This window comes from Myotis myotis, unplaced genomic scaffold (genome assembly GCF_014108235.1).
Source record: "Myotis myotis isolate mMyoMyo1 unplaced genomic scaffold, mMyoMyo1.p scaffold_m19_p_9, whole genome shotgun sequence".
NCBI classification, from domain to species: Eukaryota; Metazoa; Chordata; class Mammalia; order Chiroptera; family Vespertilionidae; genus Myotis; species Myotis myotis.
The window spans coordinates 5,501,619-5,525,894 of record NW_023416401.1 but is presented as its reverse complement, the minus strand read 5'-3'; the positions used below and the strand labels follow the sequence as shown (position 1 = coordinate 5,525,894).

The 24,276-nt window shown below is 44.9% G+C and overlaps 1 protein-coding gene across 1 annotated transcript in view; it reads left to right on the top strand.

The window, feature by feature from the left end:
* Nucleotides 1–24,021, top strand: part of KLHL14 (kelch like family member 14) — a 94,989-nt gene extending 70,968 nt beyond the window's left edge. The window contains exons 3-8 of the mRNA XM_036323646.1: nucleotides 1,751–1,840; nucleotides 8,471–8,549; nucleotides 16,145–16,335; nucleotides 16,416–16,574; nucleotides 19,532–19,689; nucleotides 21,929–24,021. Of these exons, the coding sequence (XP_036179539.1) occupies nucleotides 1,751–1,840; nucleotides 8,471–8,549; nucleotides 16,145–16,335; nucleotides 16,416–16,574; nucleotides 19,532–19,689; nucleotides 21,929–22,069 (818 nt within the window). The 3' untranslated portion in view covers nucleotides 22,070–24,021. The remainder of the gene's footprint in view (nucleotides 1–1,750; nucleotides 1,841–8,470; nucleotides 8,550–16,144; nucleotides 16,336–16,415; nucleotides 16,575–19,531; nucleotides 19,690–21,928) is intronic.
* Nucleotides 24,022–24,276: the final 255 nt, after the last annotated feature.

The following is a 24,276-nucleotide window of genomic DNA, read 5'->3' as shown; positions in this document are numbered from 1 at the left end:
AAAAAGAAAAAAGCAAGGATGTTCAAAACCTATCCAATCTTAGTTGTTCAATGAACCCAACACACACTCTGCTCCAAATGGATTCTAAGAGGCGACACTGCAGAATCTGTCTGGCTGAAAGCATTTCCCAAAGAGATAACTGAGGGTTGAGGGGGGGGGAGGACGTTCCCAAGATGATGCCCTGTGTCCATCGACCTAATTAATGGACCTCACAAACAAATGGCACACCCAATTTCTCCTACATTATCCCCGAAATCAGGGCTTTACATAGCAATGCCTTCTCCCTTTTGGCTGTCAGTTCAAAGAACAATGAATAGTCACAGTAAAAATAAAAACATGATAAAACAATCAAAACTCCTACAATCCTTGAATAAAATGCTTCAAGGATCTAGTTGGCTCTTTCAGAAGCTGCATTATGGGTTTCAAAGCTTTGCCTGTTTCCTATTCTTTTTACTTGCCTACCTTAGCCTACCTAAGCACATTCTGAAAAAATATATAATAATAATAATAACAACAACGAAATAAGATGAGAGAGGTGTGTCCTCCAAAACACGTCGGGTGTAGGACGGGGGCGCGCTCTCTCTTTCCCTCTCTCTCCCCATTGGAGGGAGAGCCGGAGGCAGACCTGGCCTTGAGTCATATTGATTTCCCAGCGCACTGATTCCTTAAGTGCTCTGCTGATCCGTGTCAGACAATACGTTCCCTGCCTGAGCGTGCACATCACCTCCATCTCTCCTCACCTAGATTTAAGGTGCCCATGTGATGAGCCGAACAAGGACATCATTTACTCCGGGTGTCGCCGGGCCCCGCCACCGCATGTGTTATAACTGATGCGGCGGACGGTCACATTTACAAAGGAGATGACACGGCGGAGGTCAACACCGCGCTGTGATGGGGGGGGGGGGGGGGGGCGGGGGGGAGGACAGGGGTGTCCTGTTCTGGTTGCGTGTGTCTCCCAAATGAAAATGTAAATGAGAACCAGCCCCGAGAAACCTGGCTTTCACGGGCTTCTGACTACCACCCCCTCCTCGCAGCCCAAACCCTGGGGCAGGGAGACAGGCGAGGTGAGCGGGATGAATATTCGTGATGTTCCTGACGGTTTTTATCTTTGTTCCAGAAGAGCTCCTAAGCAGAGAGATAGGCGATGTGTGATTGTGCTGCTAATGACATTGTACAGGAAATTGAGCGTATGCATTTGGAGGAGGCATTAAATCAGCAGGACCTTAATTTAAAAACTGAACACTGTATGGAAAGCCGGCCTGCTCGGCGCTGGGGGTTAGACGGCCACCCAGCACCCCGAGTGTGTTTACGGGGGCATCTCAGCAAACCGAGGGGGGGCAGGGCCTCTGAATGGCCCCACGGGTGTGCAGGGTTAGGTCCTCCAGGAGGCGCCCGCCCTGACCATTGGGAGTCCCAGTCACTGCTTCAGAGCGAGAGCCCCACCAGCAGGCAGGAAGGGCTGGAGAACTGAGAGCAGCGTGAGAGGTGGTTCTTGGCTAATTTGTGGAATAACGTGACGTAAAACTCATCCAAAGGGGCTGGGCTTGCCGTCGCTGGGCACAGCCCCTGAGCCACTGTTGGGGGGGGGGGGGGGGGGGGCGTGGCGGCGCCCTGCTCTGCTGTTGGCTCTCTCCTTCCGACGGACTTCATCTCATGTTCTGTACACTTTGGTGAAAGCAAATACCTAGTGAGCCACAGGCAGGGGCTCAGGTGGAAACGGTCACACATCTGTGTCTGTTCTTCATTCCAGTCATGCCCTACAACAGCGCCCACCACTGCGTCGTGGAGGTGGAGAACTTCCTGTTCGTGCTGGGCGGAGAGGACCAGTGGAACCCGAACGGTAACTATATATTTTTTAATATATTTTCTATTGATCTCAGAGAGGAAGGGCGAGGGAGAGAGAGAAACATCAGTGATGAGAGAGAATCATTGATCGGCTGCCTCCTGCACACCCCCCACTGGGGATGGAGCCTGCAACCCCGGCATGTGCCCTGACTGGGAATCGAACCATGACCTCCTGGTTCCTAAGTGGACACTCAGCCACTGAGCCGCACCGGTGGGGCCTGATGGTAACTGTTGAACAAGGCAATAGCGGCTGGCCCACAAGGACGTGTGCCAGGAAAGGCCCTGGTAACTGTCCAGCATCATGACTGCGGGCGGTGTGTGTCTGATGTGTGTGTGTGTGTGACTGCGGGCGATGTGTGTCTGATGTGTGTGTGTGTGACTGCGGGCGATGTGTGTCTGATGTGTGTCTGTGACTGCGGGCGATGGGTGTCTGATGTATGTGTGTGACTGCGGGCGATGTGTGTCTGATGTGTGTCTGTGACTGCGGGCGATGGGTGTCTGATGTATGTGTGTGACTGCGGGCGATGGGTGTCTGATGTATGTGTGTGACTGCGGGCGATGTGTGTCTGATGTGTGGCTGTGACTGCGGGCGATGTGTGTCTGATGTGTGTGTGTGTGACTGCGGGCGATGTGTGTCTGATGTGTGGCTGTGACTGCGGGCGATGTGTGTCTGATGTGTGGCTGTGACTGCGGGCGATGTGTGTCTGATGTGTGTCTGTGACTGCGGGCGATGTGTGTCTGATGTGTGTCTGTGACTGCGGGCGATGTGTGTCTGATGTGTGGCTGTGACTGCGGGCGATGTGTGTCTGATGTGTGTGTGTGTGACTGCGGGCGATGTGTGTCTGATGTGTGGCTGTGACTGCGGGCGATGTGTGTCTGATGTGTGGCTGTGACTGCGGGCGATGTGTGTCTGATGTGTGTCTGTGACTGCGGGCGATGGGTGTCTGTGCCTCGGGGACCCGGAGGAGGCAGGGAGGTGGGCTGTGAGGGGAGAGAAGGTCAGTCCTGAGCTGGCAGAGGATGCCCGCAGCGCACTCACTCACTCGCCGGCTGCCTGGGGCCTCAGCTCTGAGCTGGCGCCCGGCCTCTCCTCACCGGCCCTCGAGGGATGGATGCCACGGCCACGCACGGCCTCCCAGAGGCAGGTGGCCAGCTGCAGCTGCGAGGATTCCCACCTTCTCCACCACGGGGCTCCGTCCCACAGCGTCATGATGCAGCTTCAGTAACGAAGCGTGATCGGCAGCCGCGCTGCACGAAACCTGCGCGGAGGTGCCTGTGCGGCTTCTATTCCCGGAGACCGTGGCAGGCGGCCCGCCCTTCCCGGCTTCTTCCGCTGCCCACCGCCACCCCGGCCGCTGGCGTGGGAGCCTCGGGCATTCACCGCAGAGAAAGGAAGCCCTCGGACACGTCCCGAGCCCAGCCCGAGGGCAGCGCGGGGCCTGGCAGGACACGCAGCCTTTCCACGGTCTGGGGGAAGCTCGCACGCGGAGGAGCTGCGGCTGCACCTCCTGCTAACGGGTGCTCATGGCTGAGAAGCCATCAAACAGCTGCAGGTACACGCTTTCACGTTAAAGCCCGAACATCCCGGTGAGATTACGTAGGCCGCATGTATTTTAGCGCGAATGCTCTCCTTCGGCATCTGCACAGGCAAGTCATAGAGAATCGGCACATCTGTTCATTCTAGAAGATCTTAAAGGAACACCACCCGGCCACCCTCCGGGACCTTTTCTCTGAAGCGAGGGCACATTCTTCGGCGAGACCTGCAGCCCTGTTGGTGCACGGCTTTCCTTGCTGGAAAGGGACAGCTTCTGGCCTTGAGAGAATAGGAGCGAAAATGATGTCATCACTCTCCTCCAGCTTTTCTTTGAAATGACGGCTTTGATGCTACCAAAGGCCCCGCATACCTGCAACCCCGCCCCCCCAACAAACACCCCAATGGCAGCTTAACCCAGCCTTCCTCGGTGGTGATTTCCGCTGACCGGAGCACCTGTAAGGGAACGTGCAGTCCTGTCATCAAGTTTATCTGAGCAAAGGATCTGCAGAACCTTCTCTTTAAAGGCCAGGCGAAAGCTAGCCCCTGACCAAAGGCCCGGCCTGCGGCCTTGCTTCCGATGGCAGCCCTCTCCGCCCACCTCTTCCCAGGTGAATGGCCGCCGTCACAGTACCAGCCTCCGCCACACCTCACTGTTCACAGAACCCTGCTACCGGCCATTTCTCTGAGACCGGCCCTCATCAACCACCAGAAAACCTGCCCCGGGTTATCTCCCCCAGAATGACCCGCAGCAGCTTTCTGCTCTGCTTCTATCAAACACAGCTCAGAGGGCCCGGTGGGGGATGAGGATGGACATACTCCTTCCTCTACTTCAGAGAAGCAAGATTTTACCTTCAACTAATGCAGACTCCCGCGAGACTGGCCAGTGGGCCTCCCTGGTGTGCCTCCCCCCACCCTGAGAAGAACAGCAATTTGCTTGAAAGCCCTCATTGAAGATGCTGTGAGCCAAGATTCCGGAAAGCATAGCATTGCTTTCCTGTGGGGACGCCTGTCACCACCCAGCCAGCTCTGTGTGAGCCCCACGTGACACGTTCTTGTCAGACCAAAGTCTTGAGTCACTTTTGAAAATTATAGCTAATGCTATTCATGTGATTTAATGTGCATCTTCTCTCTCGCTGTAGCTACTCAGAATTGAATTTTAGTGAAACCTTAAGTACTGTATTGTAATTTTACTTTTTAGTCTCGCTATGGCAGCTCACTCTCTCTTTCCCTAAGACCCTTTTTAAACCTTGGGGATCCCACCTGCAGTGCTGGGGCATCCTGTCCCTGACCTGTGTGGCATGTGACATCATCTAGTGTAGGTCTGGGGAAATGCAGAGGAACCACCGATTGGCCCTCCCAAATAGAGGAGAATCGTTACTCTATGAAGCAAACAGCCCCGCCTCTTGTACCCTTAGGTCAACCTGAATCATTGGCTGAGGCCTTCTCCCAGGTGAGGGCTCAGGACGAGCAGGGAGGGGCCTGTTCTGCTGAGGTCAGTTCTACAGAGTGGGAGCAGCTGTGGCCGTGAGCACCCAACACTCACAGCAGGTGGGAAATGGGTGCACCAGCCTGGTACAGGGGCCTAGGCTAGGAACCGAAGCACACACTCACCACAACCCCTTCAGTGTTTTCCATGGGGCTCCACGTACCGTCCATCTGGTAAACCACAGCTGACCTTGTTGGCAGTAAGAGTCGTATTTATTGGGGACTCATTTTTTGCCAGGAGCTTGGCCAAGCACCCACCTCATCATTTCAAATAAAGCTCCCAGCCATGATTGTGGTTCTCCTGTGAGGAGACCAAGCCTGGAGAGGCGGGATAACGTGCACAGACACACCGCGTGCAAGAGGCTGAGCTGCTTCAGTGGAGGCCTGTCTGACTCCAGGGCAGCGATGGCGAACCTTTTGAGCTCGGCGTGTCAGCATTTTGAAAAACCCTAACTTAACTCTGGTGCCGTGTCACATATAGAAATTTTTTGATATTTGCAACCATAGTAAAACAACGACTTATATTTTTGATATTTATTTTATATATTTAAATGCCATTTAACAAAGAAAAATCAACCAAAAAATGAGGTCGCGTGTCACCTCTGACACACGTGTCATAGGTTCGCCATCACTACTCTAGGGCCTCAGTCTTTAAACCACTTCTTTTCTAGTCAACACCTGACTGTCCTCCCAGCCACCCTCTCTAATGGGGACTGGGCTTCTCGACCTTCTCACTCTTCATAGGATTGGAGGCAGGTAGCAATTTTTACTTCCTCTTCATTGCCAGCCCCACGCCCCGAAGACTCATCCCTTCAAAGGATGATTTCTGATTATTCCACCTGCTGCCCCTCTCTGTGGCAGCTCTCCACTGTTTTCTGCATAATGCCACCTCCTTCACTCGACCCCACCACTTTTTCACTGTCCATCAGCCCCTTGTGTCTTTGTTTCCCTCCATACTGAGTTTGTATTCCATTGTCTATACCTATAATCAGTCACACTGGTACACACACAGTCACATTGCAACCCTCATGTCTGCCTCCTTGCATTATACTTACCTAGTAAAGCCTGGGTCCTGGTTACATCCATTCTGTCCCACCTCTTCCCGGCCCCTGAGCAACTCCATGTGGATATAGACAACCACAGCCACTCTGGCTCCTATGCGCCATGCTGACAACTAGCCAGCTGCACTTCAAATTGTCCTGATCAGTACACTCTCCCACCCTCCTGCTTAACTATTCCACGCCTTCTCTCTCAAATGCCTTTCTCCAAAGCCTCCCTCCTCACTCAGCATAGCCTCTCTTCTTAGTTCAATTACAATAGAAGCAATGGAGGATAAACATCTGTATCTGCTCCTACCAAGTCTATGCACATGTATCTGAGGCTACCCATATAGTCTATCTTTTCTCCTGTGGTTGTTTCTGCCCCTGTCTAAGGCCTGTTCTTCATTCCCTCTTGCTTGCTCAAGCACTTTTGCAATACTTCCAAACTTAAAAGCACAACCAAATAGAAGCTTCTTTAGGCGGTATATCCTCCAGCAATAATCTTCTTCTTTTCATGGCAGAAGTTCTAGAAAGTACTCCCTACTCTCTTTTCCATGCTTTCTCATATTTTAGTCTCCTAGAGGAGTCCCCACTCGGGCTTTCATTCCCACCCGTCCATGGAAGCAGCCACCTGTCCAGGCCACCACCAACCTCGCTGTTGTCAAATCGAATGTTTAATTTTCAGATGCTAACTCCTCTTTTTGAAACACTATTTGACACAGCTTCCAAAATGCCACACTTTTCCTCCTGTCTCTGACAATGCCTTTTCTTTGCTAGTTTTCCTCCTTCTATCCCAGGGCTAATTCCCAGGATTTGAATTACCTTCCATCGTCATACCTTCTGCCTAACGCGGTTTCCTTCTGTTCGATGACTTTAAATAATACTTCTGGAATAATAATCCCAAAACTTGCACCTACAGCCTCATTTGGCCAGTGGTCTAGCAGGTACTTCCACTTTGAGATCCCATAGGCCTCTCAAGGTCAAGTCCAAAGCTAGGTGACTTCTCTCCTCAACCCCCAAACTACTCCTGCTGGTTTTCCCCACCTCAGCAAATCGCATGGCCTTCTGTCCAGTTACTCAGGCTAAAAACCTAGCAACCTTCCTTCATCATCTTCTCTTTATCTCAAACTAATAATCAGAAAATTTTATTGGCTGTTTCCATGCAGTAGATCCCAAACCTGACCATGTCTCACTGCCAGAACCTTCCTGCAATGACCTCCTGATAGCTCCACTGCTTCGAGAGCGGCGCCTCTATAGTCTGTTCTTCACGCAGCAGCCAGAGTAATCTTTGTAAGAGACAAATTAGGCCATATTCCTTGCTTGCTCAACACCCCTCACATGCCTGCCTTCGTTCTTATAACAAAAGGTGCAATCCTACCCTCGTCTATAACACACACTGCTCTGGACCTTGACATGTCTCCGGCTTCTGTCCCAGCCGCTCCAGCGTTCCTGCTGGGTTTGAATTCATGAGCAGCCCAGGAGTTTCTGCTCCATACCCCATGGCCTGAGAGGCTCGTTCTGCAGGTATTTGCATGGCTTGCAGAAGGCATCTGTGGCATTCTACCTAAGCTGGCCTCCCCTCTACCAATCCCTGGCCTTCATCTACTTGACAATATAGTCTATACTTGTTTATTCATTGACCAAAGCAGGAACTTAGCCTTTCTTTTCTCCCCCAATATATCAGCAGAATCTAGAACACATAAGACACATAATAAGTACTCAATAGATAATTGTGCAATTAATAATTGGGTTTTGTGAAACCACGCATGTACATGCGTGCGCGCGCACACACGCACACACATCTCAGATGATTGTCATTTCAGGTGCTACACAGAAAATGGAATACACTCTTTGGCTTCCATTTCTTGGTGACAATCTGTGTGTAAATAAGAATAGTTTTTATGCCTCAGAGGCATTGCTGTGCTTGGGTTCAGCGGAGGGGATAAGCTGGCTACCCAGCTCCAAGGGCTCATGTTCCCCATTCAGCACTTATACCTGCGCTAGGTCACAGCAACTGTGCTTCCCTTAAATACACACACACAACGTACACAACACGCATAGATTAAAACTGACTTCCTTAAACCTCAGATTGTGGCGATTGCCACTATTTCCACAGAGAGAGAGTGGGCTCTCCCACTCCTGGAATTCTGGGATCATTTAAAAAATAAAAATAAAAGCTCTAACCAGAGATATCACACAGGGTAGTCTTGGAACTGATGCTTTATAGGCAATAACTTCATGTTTTTAAAGCATAAAAACGCCAAAGCCAGAGTGTTTTGCCCTAACTTTGGGATAACACTGGCTTGACAGACATATTTGCTCATATTATTATGGTTGATTTATTTGTATCGGAACTCATTAAAAGGGGGCAGAGAAGGGAGGAAAAGGGATAAACATTGGTGGTGGCTCGTTTATTCTTCTACTGACTTCACTTCTCAACCCCTGTTAGAGAGTCCCTCTACTTTAGGCATCTATTTGTATAGCCTGAGAACAGAGGTATCTTATAAAATACTATTAAATGTGGAAAACAACAACAGAACGAATCTAAGTTTTATATCTTTTACAGGAAAACACAGTACGAATTTTGTCAGTCGATATGATCCCCGATTTAACAGCTGGATACAGCTTCCACCCATGCAGGAAAGGTAAGTGTTTATTTTTCATGTTGGAAACACTGGTGGCGGCTGACAGGAAGCCTGGGTGCTGGGAGGTCTGCCCTGATGAGGCATGCTCAGTGGGACCAATGAAAGGTAAATGAGGCAACATACACACCTTGGGCTGGCCGGTGTGGATGAGCTGCCTTGGTAACTCAATGGAGAAAAACAATCAAGTGAGTCAATGATTTATCCTCACGTAGGAAGAAGACAATTGCATGACTGTTCTTCCTTCTCTACATTGCATTGGCTTTGGGGCAAGCAGAGCTGCACTCTCACCGGCTAGCCCACTCTCCTTGGCTAGGATATATTTAAATCCTAATTGAAATATAAAACATCGTTTTCACAGTGAAATCTGCATTTTGATGCTCAGATTTCAATATTGAAGTTTTCAAGTCTCACTGATTCAAATCCTTCCCATTTGCCTCCTCCACTATCTTTCCATCATACATTCAAGAGCAGGTCACTTGTTAGCTTTAAAATAAACAGTTTTGTAAGGTGTGCTCTCATTTTTAATATACAGTGTTTATCTCACCCAATGCTCCTAGTGCCAAAGGATATGATGACAACTACACTTACACCTCTTGGGCTCTCCTGGCTGTTTCATAGGCATGAGGCCATGTCTTAATGTGCCTATGCAAGTTCTCATGCTAAATTTTCCACACTTGGTTCTTTTCAAATAATATCTTCACATCCTCTTGAGCAAATTCTTCAGTCTAATTGTAACAATAATTGACAACCTATTTGCTCGATGGAATTATTTAAGAAATAATTTCTTATTTCTTTCATGACCCTTCACCTTAACATTTCCTTTTTTAAAAAGCATTCAAACAGATTGCACTGAGATCAAATTAGATCCTTAATCATATATTCCAAGTTAAAAAGAAATTTTCAGCGCTAGCCGGTTTGGCTCAGTGGATAGAGCATCGGCCTGCGGACCAAAGGTTCCTGGGTTCAATTCCAGTCAAGGGTGTGAACCTCGGTTGCAGGCTCCTCCCCAGCCCAGGACCTGGTCAGGGCTCGTGCAAGAGGCAACCAATTGATGTGTTTCTCTCATCATCAATATTTCTCTCTGTCTTTCCCTCTCTCTTCTACTCTCTCTAAAAATCAATGGGAAAATATCCTTGGGTGAGGATTTTTTTAAAAAAGAAATTTCAGATCATACCATTCATTCAAAAATGGACATTACAACAGGAAGATGATGAATCTATGCTATAAAGAAACTTACTTTCTATTCCATATACATATATTAAGACTTTCTTATAGGACACTAAGGGCCACACACTGAAAATAGCAAGGCACATTGTATTAAAAGGATCACAGACGCGTTTAGGAATGTCTGGTTGAAACGTGCCTCAACAAAGGACTCTAAGCCAGTTAATGCCCTGACTTCCGCTCAGCCTTCCTGCTCCTGTGCCTGGGCGCCTACAAGCCTCCGGGGGTCTTTCTTCTGGTCTCTCACGTGTGGGGCTTCTCTCCTGGTTGCCGTTATTGTGGCCACATCACTTCACCCTTTCATCCAAATCGTTCAAGAAAGTTCCACTTCAACCATATTTTAAAAGTGAACATCAATAACATATTTGAAGTGTCAGCATCTCCTCACCCGGGCCCCCTTCGCTGGGGGCTGCGCACCAGATCGTTAACCTTCACGCCGTGGCTTTGGGAGGCATCGCTCACGTCGCGGTCAATTATCTCACTGTAGAGCCCCTCGGGATGAGAAGCGTTGCTGCAAAAACCTAATTAGTAATTTTTTCAAATGTGCATTGTTTACTTGATACCCGATAATGACTTCCTCGGAGGCACTCTGGCCTCTCCTGGCAGGGTCCTACGGAGACGATTTTGAGCAGCTCATTGACCTGATAAAAAGGCCTGCCATGGTCCGTCGGCGCCCGGCAGCCACCGTTGACAGGATGGACTGTCGAACGTTTCTTCCCGAGTCATTATGGTACATCATGTCAGGTCCCTGGTAAGAGGGGGTTTTTACATTGAGAGCAATCAACTCGATAAAGCAAATAGAGAGCTCCTGGCCGCGCGGAGGGGCAGAGGCAGAGCTCGCGGATGCCCCGTCCATCTTCGGGCTCCGCGTCCGTCTCCTCTGGGTTGGCGGACCCAGGCGCAGTCCGTAGCTGAAAGTGAAATGTTTCTGTCTTCGCTGCCGCTCAGACTAGCAACAGTGGTCAATTACTAGCGTGGTCTAGCTGGTGATTAAACAAAGAAGGGGAAAACCAGAACATATGAGACACAGGCTATAGATCAGAGAAGAATTTCCTTAAATGTTTGAGTTCATTCGCGTTGTGTAGATCATGAATCAAACTCACCAGAAGTTTCCCACGCCACCCCATTCTCTTAGCTGCTACCAAACTGCTAATTAAGTTACCAAACTGGTTGAGAAGAATAGAATCAAGTTGGAAAACACTCGGGGGTAACCCATTCTCTGCATTACAGAGCTGGCTGGACAGATGGCTAGGCCAGCTTCCCTCATTAGCGCACCCAAAAGAGTATGATCCGGTGCAGACTACCATTCCCGGTCACCGGGCAATGGCCCCACGGCCGCCAGGCTTCCTCAACCACAGGCCCGCTCCTGAATTGCATGCCTGCTGCCTATGAATTTACTGACGGAAATAAACAAAAATATAAATTTAAATGTCATGCAGAGGGGTTGTTTTGGTCTCAGATTTAGGATTTGATTCTTTAGAAAGAAGATGAGGGTGAAAATGAAAACTTGGCTCAATAGAAACGCTTTGATGACTTTGAATTTTTTTATAAAAATAGACATTTTAGGTATTCTTATGGAGATTTTATTCCCTAGCTAGCCTGGGGGGGGGGGGAATGGGGGGGGGGGTAGGAGGGAGGGAGGAGGGAGAGAGGGAGGGAGAGAAAAAGAAAAAGCAGTTTGGAGAACAGAAACAAAGCATATGTTTCACAAAGTGAAATCTGGAAGCAAATACATCAGAAATTTTCCAAAGTTAACTATTTGTTTCTGGAAGCCTTACAAGAGACGATATTCTGTTTGAAAATCTGCTTTAAGCTGATGATGAAATTCAAAACTGCAAGCTGAGATGAGGTTGTGATTATTCAGTCTCAGGCTGTACATGTAAACTGACCGCCCGAGGGTCAGAAGGACGGGGAAAAACCGGTACAATATTCAGGATTTGATGCATGTTTGTAGATGTTACCGTCGTCCTTTGTAACTTATCTCAACCCATTGAGCATTAGCTGTGGCGGTGGAGTAAGGGGGGTGTCGTAGGGGGGGAAGAGATGAACAATTTAAATACACTGTAATCCCATTAAGGAATCTTTAATCATCTTACCTAACTCTTCCAAAAAGAGCCTAAATAGCCTACACCAGGTGTGCCCTCAGGTGCAGAGGCAGGGCAGGGAGCTTGCCCAGCAGACCTGGCCTGGGCAGATTTGCACCCAGAACAAACGCTCACAGTGGCTGACAGGCCATGACCCAGTGTGTCACGCAAGGGATGGAGTCAGAGACCCGGCATCTTCACTGCCAGGGTTGCTACAGGAATATGCACTTTTGTCAGGAAGGGAAACCCACTGGGCTGCTTTTTCCCATTTAGATCCTAACAGTGACACTGTGTGGATGAAGCCAGGAGTACACATGGAGCATCAAATCAGGAAGCCTCGGCTAACAGTGGGGAAGGAAGGAGAAGGGAGAATAGTGAAATGTAGGTGCTAAAAGGAGTTCACGCCTCCAAAGGGGGCTCTTCCTCGTATGCTCCACTACCAAAGCTTGAATAGAGGGTTTGCATCCTTGTCATGATTGATGGGCGTTTTTCTTAGGCCAGTATACTAGTATAGTGCATAGGACTCCCCACCTTACAGCCCACATTGTCCAAATTACTTTTAAATGGCACAGCAGTGACATTAGTAAACTAATTCTTCCAGGGGCTCTAAGACCTGTCACAGGCTCATATGGGAAAGGGATCCTGTTTCAATGGTGCAATTAAATATCAATGTCCAGATTTTTATAGACCTGTGTCAGTCTTCTCAATGAATCGTTTTAACTGAGGAGGGAAAATCACCAGTAAAATCATCTTGACTTATCATAGTTCATAAGAGAGCAGTAGGAATCTGGCTAGAGAAATGAAAAGATTCATCTTACAACTAAAACTGTGTACCCTTTGACCAACCACTTCCCCATCTATGTGCACTTAATTTCGTAATTGTTTAAACCTAATTTTATATCTCAGTGAGTTTTTACTCCTCTATCCCAGGAAACCCCAATTTATTTTAGGTTTGCGTTTCTTTGAAAATATGATTAAATCTTCCTCCAAAACCTTTCTCCATATTCTTCCTCAAAATGCACATCTGCAAAACACCTTCTAGTACAATTTCAAAAGAGCTGCATGGACTCCTCAGAAGACACGGCCCAGGTGAACCACCCTTACTTTGTGAAATCTGTTGCTCCTGCTCTTCATTCTCCTTCCTACGGATTCCTTCCTTCTTTTTCCATCATTCTTGTTCATCTTCCTCCTGAATTTTCCGCAGCACATACGTTTTTCAAAAGCATCAAGAAAAATATAGAAAAAAAAACAAACATAGCCAAAATATGACTCTAACAATTTCAGGACTGTGAAAAATAACTGAACCATATGATCCCACAATCCCACTTCTGCATATATGTCCGAAGGAACCAAAGTCAGTATCTTGAAGAGATTTCTGTACTCCTATGTTCATTGTAGCATCAGTCACTATAGCCAAGATGTGAGAACAGCCTTGTCTGTCCAGAGATAAGTGGGTAAAGAAAACATGGTGTATGCATAAAATAGAATATTATTCAGCCATAGAATTGAAGGAAATCCTGCCATTTGAAACAGAAAGTCATTATGCTGAGTGAAACAAGCCAGATGGAGAAAGACAAACACTGTATGATGTCATTTATATGTGGAATCTAAAAAATGTTGAACTTAAGGAAACAGACTAGGATGGTGATTGCCTGGGGCTAAGGGCAGGGTGAGGGGGAGTGGTCGGTCAAAAGGTACACAATTTGAGTGGAGATGAATAAGTTCTGAGGATCTGATGTCCGGTGACTATAGTTAATAGTGGATTATACGCTTGAAATTTGCTAAGATAAGAGGATAGATCTTAAGGGTTCTCATAAAAATATGGGGGGTAACTATGTCAGGTGATGGATGTGTTAATTAACTTCCTAGTGGAAATCCTTTTACAATGTATGCATGTATTAAATCATCACATTTTACACTTTACCTATATTATAATTTTATTTGTCAATTATACTTCAATAAAGCTGGAAATAAAATAAAACTGAATACATCACTATATATAGCATTTATCATACTTATATGGTAATAAATCATCTACAAAAATAAAGAATTTAGTTGTCACTTAAAATGTAGGGGTGGGCAAAAGAAGGTTTACAGTTGTGAGAAAGCAAAATAGGATTTATTATATTTTTATTTATTAATTATTGTATTGTTTGCTTTTATGATTTGTTTTATTGTTATTATTTCATATCCTTACTTATGATTTATCTTTTAGGTAATGATGGCTGTTAATTTGACCAATGAGCAACAAAAGTGGATATTTAATACTGTAAACTTACTTTTGCCCCACCCCTGTGTAATTGAGAAAAAAATGTATATGCAAATATTTTTAATTTTATTTTTCAATTACATTTAAAATTATTCTGTATTGGTTTCAGGTGTGCAGAGTAGCAGTTGGGCAATCATGTACATTACAAAGTGTTACCCCCAATATTTCAAGTAACCGCCTGCCACAAACATAGTTATTACAATATTGTTGACCATATTCCTTACACTTCACTTTATATCTCAGTGACTGTTTTATAACTACCAATTAATACTTCTTAATCCCTTCACCTTTTTCACTGAGTCCCTCAACCCCCCTCACCTCTTACAGCTGTCAGTCTGTTCTCTGAATCTATGGGTGTGTTTCTGTTTTGTTTGTTTGATTATTTTGTTCTTTCGATTCCACATATAACTGAATTCACTTGGTATTTGTCTTCCTCTGTCTGACTTATTTCACTTAGCATAATACCTTTTAGGTCCATCCATGCTGTTGCAAATGTTAAGATTTCATTGTTTTTATAGCCAAATAATATTCCATGGTAGATGTACCACAGCTTTTTTACCCACTCATCTATTGATGGGCACTTGGGTTGCTCCCAAATCTTGGCTATTGTAAATAATGCTGCCATCAACCTAGGGGTGCATACATTCCTTTAAATTAGTGTTTGGGGTTTCTTCAGATATATACCCAGAAGTAGAATTGCTGGGTCATAAGGCAGTTCCATGTTTAATTTTTTGAGGAACCTCCACACATCTTGATGGCTGATTTTTAAAGACATATTCAGGTAATATTGACGGATGGGTCCTGTGCATGAACCAAACACTGGGCACTGTAACAAGCACTTCACGTGTATTTGCAAGTAACCCTGTAAGGAAGGCACCATCATCAACCCCATGTGACAGATGAGCATTCTGAGTCTGAGAGGGTTAAGTGATGAGTCAAAGGCCATGCACCCAGTAAATCGTAGAGCCAGGCCATTTTATTCCAGACACCAAACAGTCCATCAAGATGCTACTAGTATATACTGCTTCCCCAAGGTTGGGCTCTCTGTAAACACAACTCGGAAAATCTCCAAACCATATACACTGAGTGGCCAGGTTATTATGACCACCCCATCAGTACTTCGTTGGGCCACTTTTTGCCTTCAATACTGCGGCGATTCTTCTTGAGTCAATGCCATATCTTATTAGTTACCAAGTCTTGCATCTTTCTTTAAAATACCTTTTTTGTCACCCCTTTCCATGTCTTCTACTAAAACTCCAATTTACGTCTTTAACACTTCACTCCTGGATTATGGTCTACCTCAGGTTGGTCTTCTTGTCTCCAATCCTTTTGACACAGCTTGCATCTTATGCTTTTGGTGACATAGTGAGATAATCTAATAAAGAGCCTCTCTTGAAAAGAGACTAAAAAATATCCCATAGCTTTGTAAGAATCAACACCAAATATTACATACGTGAAATACCTGCAATGGCTTATATAACAGCAACTTTTCAACACTATATTCAGTTCACAAAAGTTTCTCTATTTGCCGTAGTACTGGGGGCGGAGTGGGGGGGGGAGAAAAAAAAGATAATTGAAGAAAAATTTTGATGATGTAGTTCTCTTATAAATTGGGAACAATGACCCTTGAAGGACCGTAAAGAAAGTGAATGTCAAGATAATTTATTATTGTTGCGTTATCTACCTCATTTTTCACTTTGTCTTACTGAGCTGTGATATCCTTCCAGCGTATACCAAATATCCCAAACATTAGTGAACGCTTTACCAGTGTATCCAAGAAAGATAAAAAAGAGCTCAAACAAAGAGTTAGTGAACTGCCCCTCTGCTGTCACTTTAATATCAGAAATGTGAGCCAGAATGGGCCATGCGTGCGACCGCTGTGTAAGGTCTCAGATCTAGAAGGTAGCTATCTGTGTGATTTCCAACGGCTTGCACCCTTTCTGAAGCTGACATACCTCCTTTTCCCGACCCACTGGGCTCCTTTTGTGACTTACGGTGGATTGTTGCTTTCGTTGTAGAAGAGCCAGTTTCTACGCGTGTCGGTTGGACAAACATTTATACGTTATTGGTGGAAGGAATGAAACCGGCTATTTGTCCAGCGTGGAGTGCTATAACCTAGAAACAAACGAATGGCGTTATGTGTCCTCTTTGCCACAGCCCCTGGCAGCTCACGCAGGAGCCGTGCACAACGGGAAAATATACATTTCAGGCAAGTCATCCCCCGCTTTCTGCTACAAAGTTCAGTTGCAAGTAGCTTTCTTGACTTGTATGTGTGTGTTTAATCCACAGGGGGTGTGCACAATGGAGAGTATGTCCCATGGCTCTATTGCTACGACCCCGTGATGGATGTCTGGGCTCGCAAACAAGATATGAACACAAAACGCGCCATCCACACTTTGGCTGTAATGAATGATCGCTTATATGCAATTGGAGGAAATCATTTGAAAGGTCTTTTTTAAGAAAATCACAATAACATTTGCATTTCATGTTTCTCGCTAAAGGGGTGTCTCCTTAGATAATCATAGTTAATTTACCAGTACCATTGGGCAAGCATCTATTTTGGCTCCTTTACAAGATAGGATTATTTTTTTAAGTTACCACACATATTAAGGAAATGAATAATAATGTCTCCAGAAAATTAAAAAATGAAAGCACTAATAACTGAAAAAGCACAAACAATTTGTTGTAACAGTGGATTCAGTAAAAATAAATTATTCCTTATCAACAAAGTTATAGTAATGGATTTTGTCCACAAAATTGTTTTCTCTAGTAATCATAAAAACTGTAGTCATAGCTGTGCAAAGAAGCTAATATGTGATTTTTCTTAAGGAAAACACTTAGAATTTCATGTCTAAATTTAGAATTATCTCTTTTAAGGCTCATCTATGATTCTCAAAGTTTTTCTATTTGCTTTTTTTAAAATAAAAATCCCTGCTTAAAGCACAGTATTTTTAGAGCCATGTCTTGGTTCCTCTCCTTCGCACGTGTGCGTGACTACATATTTTTGTAGTGTATGCATGTAAATGTAACTTTATGTGCAGTTGAACTTGATAGGAAAGCAGAGAGATAATGCTATTGAGATTGTTATTAGCTGCTTTGGGCCTCAGTTTCCTCATCTGAAAATGAAGAAACTGGTCTAGTTGGTCTCTAAAAACTCCTGAAGCTCTGACCTTCCAGGATCCTTGAAATTGAACTAAATGAGAACGAGGCCATCTGGTATGGTAGATAAGGCCCATCTGAGCATTTATGTTTCAATTAGATAAACAACTTTTTAAAAATAGCTTACACATAGACTTTTTCTATTTTTCTTAATACATGTTTACCCCTAAAGATAATAAAGACCAGACAAGTATAACTTTAATGTAAATATATCCAAGTTCATATTGAATCAGAAGTGCCATTTCCTGGTCTCTGCTGCTCGTCTTTGAGCTCTCCCAGTGGAGGCGGATTGTAGTTACTGCTGCTGCTCTCCCCCTTTGTTTTTCTCCTTCGCTGGTGCTCCTTCATGTCAGCACATACTCCATGGCCTTTGCATCCACATGTTTTATATTAACTTTGTAGTTGTCTGCATTAAAACATGACTTCTACTAATTTCTTTGCACAAGAATGCCTACTTTAGGAAATTTTCATATTTATGGTTATACTTGGACAGGAAAGATTTGAGTAATGACAACCTACATGAAAAATAGCACACACACATCAAATTAGGCTGGCTCAGGGCGGCCTTGTGGCTTAGAGGAAAGGGTGTGGACGTCGCATCTAAGCTCAGATTTGAATCCCAGTTGTGCACTTACAGTTGTGTGGTCTCACTCAAGGCACTTAACCTCACATCTGGAAATGCGGGATAGTGATCCCATCCTTGGTAGTTGTGAGAATTACAGCCAACGAATTTACTTGGTACAGAGAAGGCACACATATTCTCATATAATGCCACCAGGACCTTAGAACCAAGAATTTGCCCAAATCTTCATTCCCAGTATATATGCTTCAAAACCATCACCAATGATCTTAATGGTAAAGGAAAGAAAATATATCACACAGTTGCAGGAAGCACATTACTCTGTTCTTCCCAAATCTATGTGATTTCTTTTATGTAAAAAGTTACTGGCTTGAAATACTGTGTCTGCCTCTTCAAGAATGAAAATTATTCTACTTTCTGGCCTACCTTGCCAATTAACTTGAAGAGTCCAGTATGCCAATTTATTTATATTATGTGCATTATAATGGTCCGCTAGCAAATATCCGTACTATACATTTAACTAAGGAAAAAAATCATGAAAGACTTAGTTTGCTCAATGGCCATGAAACTTCCACTAGGGTTTTTGACTCCCTAAATTAGAGGCAGGGAGTTGTTCTCTGTGGCCTGGTGGTGCCCCAGCCACTAAGAAGCTTTATCAGAGGGTGGGGAGAAGCCCTGTAGTGGAAGTTAGACCCCCCACTCGAAACCTTGGTCCTTAGTAGATACTGGAACCGGTTCACATTGTCGTAGCTGTTTATAAACTTAGTCAGGTTGCCAAAAAGGTAAAACATGCTGAACAACAAATTTTAATTAAACATTTTGAGAGATTTAAAGATTCATTGAAGAAAAGAAATATAGCCCAGTCTGTGTGGCTCAGTGGTTGAGCAATGACCTATGAACCAGGAGGTCATGGTTCAATTCCCGGTCAGGGCATATTCCTGGGTTGCGGGCTGGATTCCCAAAAGTGGGCATGCAGGAGGTGGCTGATAAATGGTTCTCCCTCATCATTGATGTTTCTCTCTTTTTCTCTCCCCCTCTCTTCCCTCTCTGAAATCAATAAAACTATATATTTTTAAAAAGCAATCTAGTTTAGTCTATAAAAGTAAATCTATAAAACTTTAAAGACTGTTCACTTAGGTTCAAATCTCAGTCTATCTACTTACTGGTCATGTGACTTACTCAAGTCATTATCTCTGTCCCTCAGTTTCCTCATCTACAAAATGAATAGACTGGTATAACTATCTCATAGGATGACTGATGAGATTAAGTGGGTTCATTTATAGAAAGCGCTTTAATAAGCTAGTTGTTTAGCTTATAAAAGCACCCTATAAAATGCTTACTTTAACTCTTACTATTTTAAGCCTTTTAAAAAGTCTCAATAAACCATTTCGAATAAAATCTACCCCCATATAATCAACCAAGGATATCTAGTCAGGCATTCCCGCTTTCAGTTAGTCTGGAACACCCAGAGTCGGGTTGTTTGTTCGCTGTTTGTTTGTTTTAGGTCTTTCTGACACATCTAATTCCACCAGTAAATGCATGCATGCATGCCTTCGAGACACATGACCTGCTTCTGGCTCTAGACCCTTTTTAAAAAGAAGCCCTCGCCTGCAGGTGGGACCCTGAGAGTTCGTTGTTTGTCATTCCATTCTGCTCTGTCGCTTAGGCTTCTCCCACCTTGATGTCATGCTGGTGGAATGCTATGACCCAAAAGGTGACCAGTGGAACATCCTGCAAACGCCCATCCTGGAGGGTCGAAGCGGCCCTGGCTGTGCCGTGCTTGACGACAGCATTTACCTCGTGGGAGGCTACAGCTGGAGCATGGTACGTGCGCATTGAGCTGCTGCTCCTCCTCCCGGTTTGTGCTTGCTTATTTTTTATTTTTGCATTCATTTCAGCTTTTTTTTAAACCTTTATTCTTGAAAGTATTACATATGCCCCCCTTTGCCCCACACTGACTTCTTTTAGCCTGCCCCTGCCCCGCCCTCCCCAGGCCTTCACCACCCTATTGTCTGTGTCCATAGTTATGCATCTATGCATACAAGTTCTGTGGTTGTTTCCCTCAAAATGTGTTACCACCCATGCATGTCCCTTTTAAGAGTATTGTGCTCAAAAAAAGAAAAGAAATAATAATAATAATAATAATAATAATAATGGTGCTTATATGCAAACAGTAAGTTACTTTAGTAATGGAATCAGTGTGATTGCGGTAGAGCTGACTTGCTCTCTGATCGGCTGTGTCATAAGTGGGTTAGGTCTCGGGTTGTCTCCTTCCCCATGCTGTTGCAATTCTGGCTTTCCAAGGAAAAGTCAGACTAAAGTGGCTTTATAAATGTTCTGTTGAAATTGTTCGAATAGGAGAGTCTGAGAAGTTTCTGCCCAGTAAGGCGTGAAAATGGAAACCAGTTGTTTAATATCCACAAATTCTGTTTAGGATATGTAATTTGCCATTGTGCTTCACTTTCCCTCCTTTATCATTAAATTTCCAAACACACCCCAACATTCAGAGCACAGTGGACCCTCATTAACACACCATCCAACTTCAACATCCATCAACATTTCGCCACACTTACCCCATTTATCCTTCGAAATTGTTTTACTGGAGCAATTTGAAGCAAATTCTAGCCATCATATTATTTTATCCTAAATGTGTCAGTATTTATCTTTTTAAAATTATTCATTTATGTAAACACAGTCCCTATCACACCCAACAAATAATTGCTTTATATCCAAAATAATATTCTCCTGAATATTCTCCTGTTCATTTAAAAAATGTATTTTTCACATTGATGTGTTAACACGCGCCTCACTTGTAGGAGTTGTTAGCTCTTACACGTCTCCAACGTTGCCTCTCTCCCACTCTTGTTCCATGCCTCTGACCAGATGAAAAGCAGGGTAAGTTCCATAGGACATCCCGCACTCTACAGTTAGCTAGTGACGTCCTGGTGGCGTCATTTAAAAATCATCTGTGTCCATATTTCCCATAGACTGGAAGTCAGAGATAAAGGCTTAATTAAATTCAGCTCTTCTTTTAAAAAAATTTTTTTTATTTATTTTTGGCAGAAACGCTTGAGGCTCTATAATTCAGCTAACATCACATCAGGCGACACCTAAGGTCTAGTCTACCATCACTTTTTAAAAGATGACTTTTTCTCTTTTTCTATTTATATGTGTTGGTTTTGTAAGACTAATTCAGGGTTTTAATCATGTGAGTTTAGTTATTTTTGGTCGCTTCTAACAAGGGAGTTATGTAAAGTTCTGGGGGGAGCTTTAAAAAGGTATTAGTTATATGGAGGCACATCTGTATTGACATATGTAACTAGATATCAGTACATGTGCCTGTGTGCTGGTGCACATTGCTAGCCGCCAGAGTACCCGTGTTTGGAACCAGACACCAGGAGTCACTTTCAGAAAGTGACGGTTCGGTTGGTGGGGAATTTTGTTTGTTCGTTCCCTCCGATAAAAAGAAGGCCGCTTGGGTCTGGGAAGGGAAATGTTAAACAAGCACCAACCCCAGAGTTTGACAAAGGGAACAAGCTTTTTGTTTGTTTTTCACGTGGCCTCTTGAAAATAAATCAATCAGCGCGCGAAGAGCTCGGCAAGCTTCCGTCCCCAGTTCATTTTAACCCGGTTTTGCGTCCCAGCGCTAATCCCTTCTACAGGATGACATAAAAATGGAAATGTGAGGCAGCGATCTAAAATCCAATTTACTTTAATCATTTGACTATTTAAGGTGAAATTTTTAAAACTTAAACCACCAGGATAATTCCTATTTATTTATTTTTTTTTTTGGTCAATTATTTTAAGGGATTTGTTGATTATCCAGGATGTTCTAGGTACTTAACTTTTCTTATTAGTGACACACGCAGAAAAACCGATTTTAAAATTTTGTCCATCTCAAATTTCCCATTGGATTAAGACAGGTCCAAACGCCCTGCTCTCATTCCGGAGTTTTTAAACAAGAGCAGAGAACTGATCTTTTCTTTGCGGGGTGAAGGGATCAGTCAGCTGCCCTTGCGGTTCTCCGAGCCCGCTCCCTAAGTGCTCTGTTCTGCCGTTGCAGGGGGCCTACAAGTCGTCCACCATATGCTACTGTCCGGAGAAAGGCAGCTGGACAGAGCTGGAGGGGGACGTGGCGGAGCCGCTGGCAGGGCCCGCCTGCGCCCCGGTCATCCTGCCCGCCTGCGTCCCTTACAACAAATGACGCCAGGAAGCCCTGGAGTGACGGTGTCCGCTCTAGGAGACAGCGACAGGTGACATCACTGTTACACTAGGGACGGTGCATTCGAACGGCTGCTGATGCTGTACGAGCGACCGCAAAAGAAGAGGACCTGCTCTTGAGCAGACACTGTGTCTGTGACTCGGATCACAACCAACTCCCCGGTGGTGACAGGCGCTTCCATTTCAGACTGGTTGGAACTTGTCCCAGCTTGACAAAAACACCTCCCGAGGATCTGAACTTTCAGAAGGAGACAGGAAACACACCGACGAGCCCCCCAGAGAGACCTACGATCAGTATTGTGCGTTGTAGTCTACCTGCATGTGGTCTTTGTTGAAGTTTTGGGGATATCGTGTTCATGAATGACTCAAAATTGGACCCACTAAAATATGTTTCCTGCATTACAGGAAGCGCCACTTGATTCTGTATTCCTAACCTGAGGCTCCATCACAGACTCCATAGGCAACACGGTTGTAGAGAATCACGGAAGGGTTAAAGAGAAGCACTTCTGTTTCTATATATCTTGATTTCATATACCTTCTGCCCCCTCCAGCCTCGGGGGATGAGAGAGGAGAACGAGGCTGGCTCTTGTAGCGATTGCTTTCCGCCCCGGAGGCTCCAGGCTAGCCAAAGTCATCATTTCTGTGTCCTCAATTTTGTCTGAAAGATTAAAAGAAAATACACGATGTCACTGTTCGGCCCGTGGAGTCTTGCTCTTTTTTTGCAGAATAGAAGCAGGTAGTGAACACTCCGTATTTGCTCCCGAAGGTAGGATCGGCAGGCGGTCAGACACGATTGTGTTTTCTGTTGGGTAACGTATCTGACCCAAACTTCACCCACAAGGAAACCTGGGAGATCGCTTTCAGGAATTCAGGAGCAAAAAGAAAGCGTAATTTCTGTCAGTAATTTCTATGACAGTCCCAGTTGTCTCTCTGTCCCTAAAACACAGGGACAGAGACACAGGAGCAAGCCATCGCTCCTAACAAACACCCTCTTCCTCCCCTTGGCTCTAGAAATGGCTCTAGGTTGGGCTCTAGGGAAAGCACATGACTTACCCTGGTCATTCCCCCAACTCCTCCTACGCGTTCGTTATCAGCAGAGACGCCTGGGCTCGGCGTAGTGGGCCGTAGCTCGGTGTTTGCCGGAGCCTGGGGAGCTCAGGCCCAGGAGGGCAGGAGGGCAGGAGGGCAGGAGATGGTCTCAGTGGGGCCAATCAAACCAACAAAACTGGCAGCAACATGAATTTGATGTTCACGCTCTTTGGATCTGGAAAACATCTGGTAGGAGTCAATAAAAGCCTAAAATATTTTTTTAATCACCCAGAGATGTCTGTGAGTCCCTCGGCAAACGTGGCCTTCAGAACAGCAGCCGGGAAGCCACGGATGGGAACCGCCTGGCGCTACGTTCTCACTACAGACACGCCAAGAGGGACAGGTGTACCGGAATCCGCTGCGTCTCTACAGTCAAGTGCAATCTTTGTTGTTTTGTATTTATTTGTATGTTCAGATCCAAAGGATCCGTTGTAAAATATATATAAATATATACCCAGTGCAATTAGCCTTCATTTCCTTTTCCTTGAAAGCATATGAATATATAGAAAGCAAGAAAAAGTACAGTACTTTGTGGGGAAATCCCAGCTGACGTCATGAAGAGAACAAGGTCTGCTCCGAACCTTTTACCGTCACCTGTCACCACCCCGTCTGAATGTCGCCGTTTATACGCGGATATTTGCTTCCCTTACGCTTGTTCTTCATTTATTTTTTATTTCTAACGAAAATAAATAAAAGCATTTATGAGGACAATAAATAAAGCTTTCTGTACTTCAGAAGGACACAAACTATTAGTGGGAAATGAATAAATAAGTCACAGAGGATGTAAATTTTGTACAGTATTAGAATGTGTAAATGAAGCTTGCTTGGAAGGGGGAAACTTGAAATAAAAACTTTATGTACTAATTCAATTGTCTCCATCTTCCTACTTATAAAGCCTGTGTATAAATCTCTACATTGAATTGTTTAAATGTTTGTAACATATAAATGCGTGTTTTTATTCTGCAGTATACTTTACAAGTTGATTTAGCCTCCTGGCAGTATATAAATGTATACAGTACGGACAATGCTAAAAAATCTGGAATGTGTCAGGAAAATGTTGAGTTAAAAATAATGAGTTGGACCAGATTTTTCCACTGTTAG